The sequence below is a fragment of the Hipposideros armiger genome, unplaced genomic scaffold (genome assembly GCF_001890085.2).
Source record: "Hipposideros armiger isolate ML-2016 unplaced genomic scaffold, ASM189008v1 scaffold_546, whole genome shotgun sequence".
In the NCBI taxonomy this organism is placed as follows: domain Eukaryota; kingdom Metazoa; phylum Chordata; class Mammalia; order Chiroptera; family Hipposideridae; genus Hipposideros; species Hipposideros armiger.
In genome coordinates, this window is record NW_017731896.1 from 402,280 (window position 1) to 403,567 (window position 1,288).

Here is a 1,288-nt window from a genome sequence, read left to right on the forward strand (position 1 = left end):
ATTAGATTTTTTTTTTTAACCTAGGTGAAATATGTGGAAGACGGCTTTACCCAATGATTTTCATCAGCTCTGGACCACTGGTGAAGGTGACATTTCGTTCCCTTGTACAAGGTGCTTTTGGCATAAGTTATATTGTCTTTAGAGTCCAAGGTATGTTTAGTCATTTTGTAAACTTATAAAGCTAAAAATTAATTTTCTTTTTAGGAATATTCAAAAGTTACACACTGTTTTGTAAGAAATTGTGTTTCTGTGGAGAATGAGTTTATATTTGAGGTGATCTGAGATTGGAAAGGTCCAAAAGAGAAACTGCTCAGTGGATAACTTGATTGACTTGTAAATCACTCAGAATTGTGACTTTTGGACATGGTGAAGATACATTGGTTACAAAATAATGTTTTTGAACGTGACTGTGATTTTACAACCACAGAGAGCCTTTTTTGCAGCTGTAATTCTCGTGGATCAGAAGATTTGGGTTCCAAATCTTTGCTGGTTGATTAGCTTGGACACTTGTTATCTCTGAGTGATATTATAATAATAAAAGGTTAGAATGGGTTTTGAAAGCAAACCACGAATATTAGATGCCAGGATTACAAATGTAAACTATATGCAATTCAGAGTTATCAGATTGCATTTTAGAATATATAATTAGTAAAGCTTTTCGACTCTAGATAGACATAGGTAACTGAAAGCTTGTTTCTCTCCTTGACACCAAAAAGCACTGCAAAGACATATTTGGGAAAAAGTTAAGTGACTAATAAAGAAAAGCATGCATACCATATGAAAGCTTTTTTCTGAAGAACTATATTAAGAATGTTGCTTTCAGATGGAATTGTGCCTGGAACCAGCATTATCTATAGTCATCCAACCTTATCTTCCATAGACCACAGGCTATGCCAAAGATAATTCTTAGAGTTGCTGCTTTTCTGTATCTCTGAATGTTTCAGATAGAGACTTTTCAGTGACACTACCCACCTCCTATTAACTTTTTTCTTACAACAATTAGTGAAGAAAGCAAACTGCCTTGATCTGAAAAGCATATAGCAAGCCTCTTAAAACTTAGTTTTATTCTCATTCCCTTTTCTTTCTTTACTTCCAGGTCCAAAGGACAATAAAATAACCAGGTTGCTTCAGAGGTCAAACCAAGAGCATGTGGCCACTTGTAAGGATATTATTCTCACCAAACCAGTAGGAATCATACAGATACCAAGATATTCTCACAGAACCACTATGAGGTGAGGAAGGAGTGTTTATTATGATGAAAGAAGTATGTGAATGATTACCTGACATG

General features: G+C 34.9%; 1 protein-coding gene across 1 annotated transcript in view; it reads left to right on the forward strand.

Moving 5' to 3' along the window:
• The window catches only part of OVCH1 (ovochymase 1), a 48,372-nt gene extending 47,136 nt beyond the window's left edge, over nucleotides 1–1,236 (forward strand). The window contains exons 21-22 of the mRNA XM_019668970.1: nucleotides 25–150; nucleotides 1,097–1,236. Of these exons, the coding sequence (XP_019524515.1) occupies nucleotides 25–150; nucleotides 1,097–1,236 (266 nt within the window). The remainder of the gene's footprint in view (nucleotides 1–24; nucleotides 151–1,096) is intronic.
• The last annotated feature ends 52 nt before the right edge of the window (nucleotides 1,237–1,288 follow it).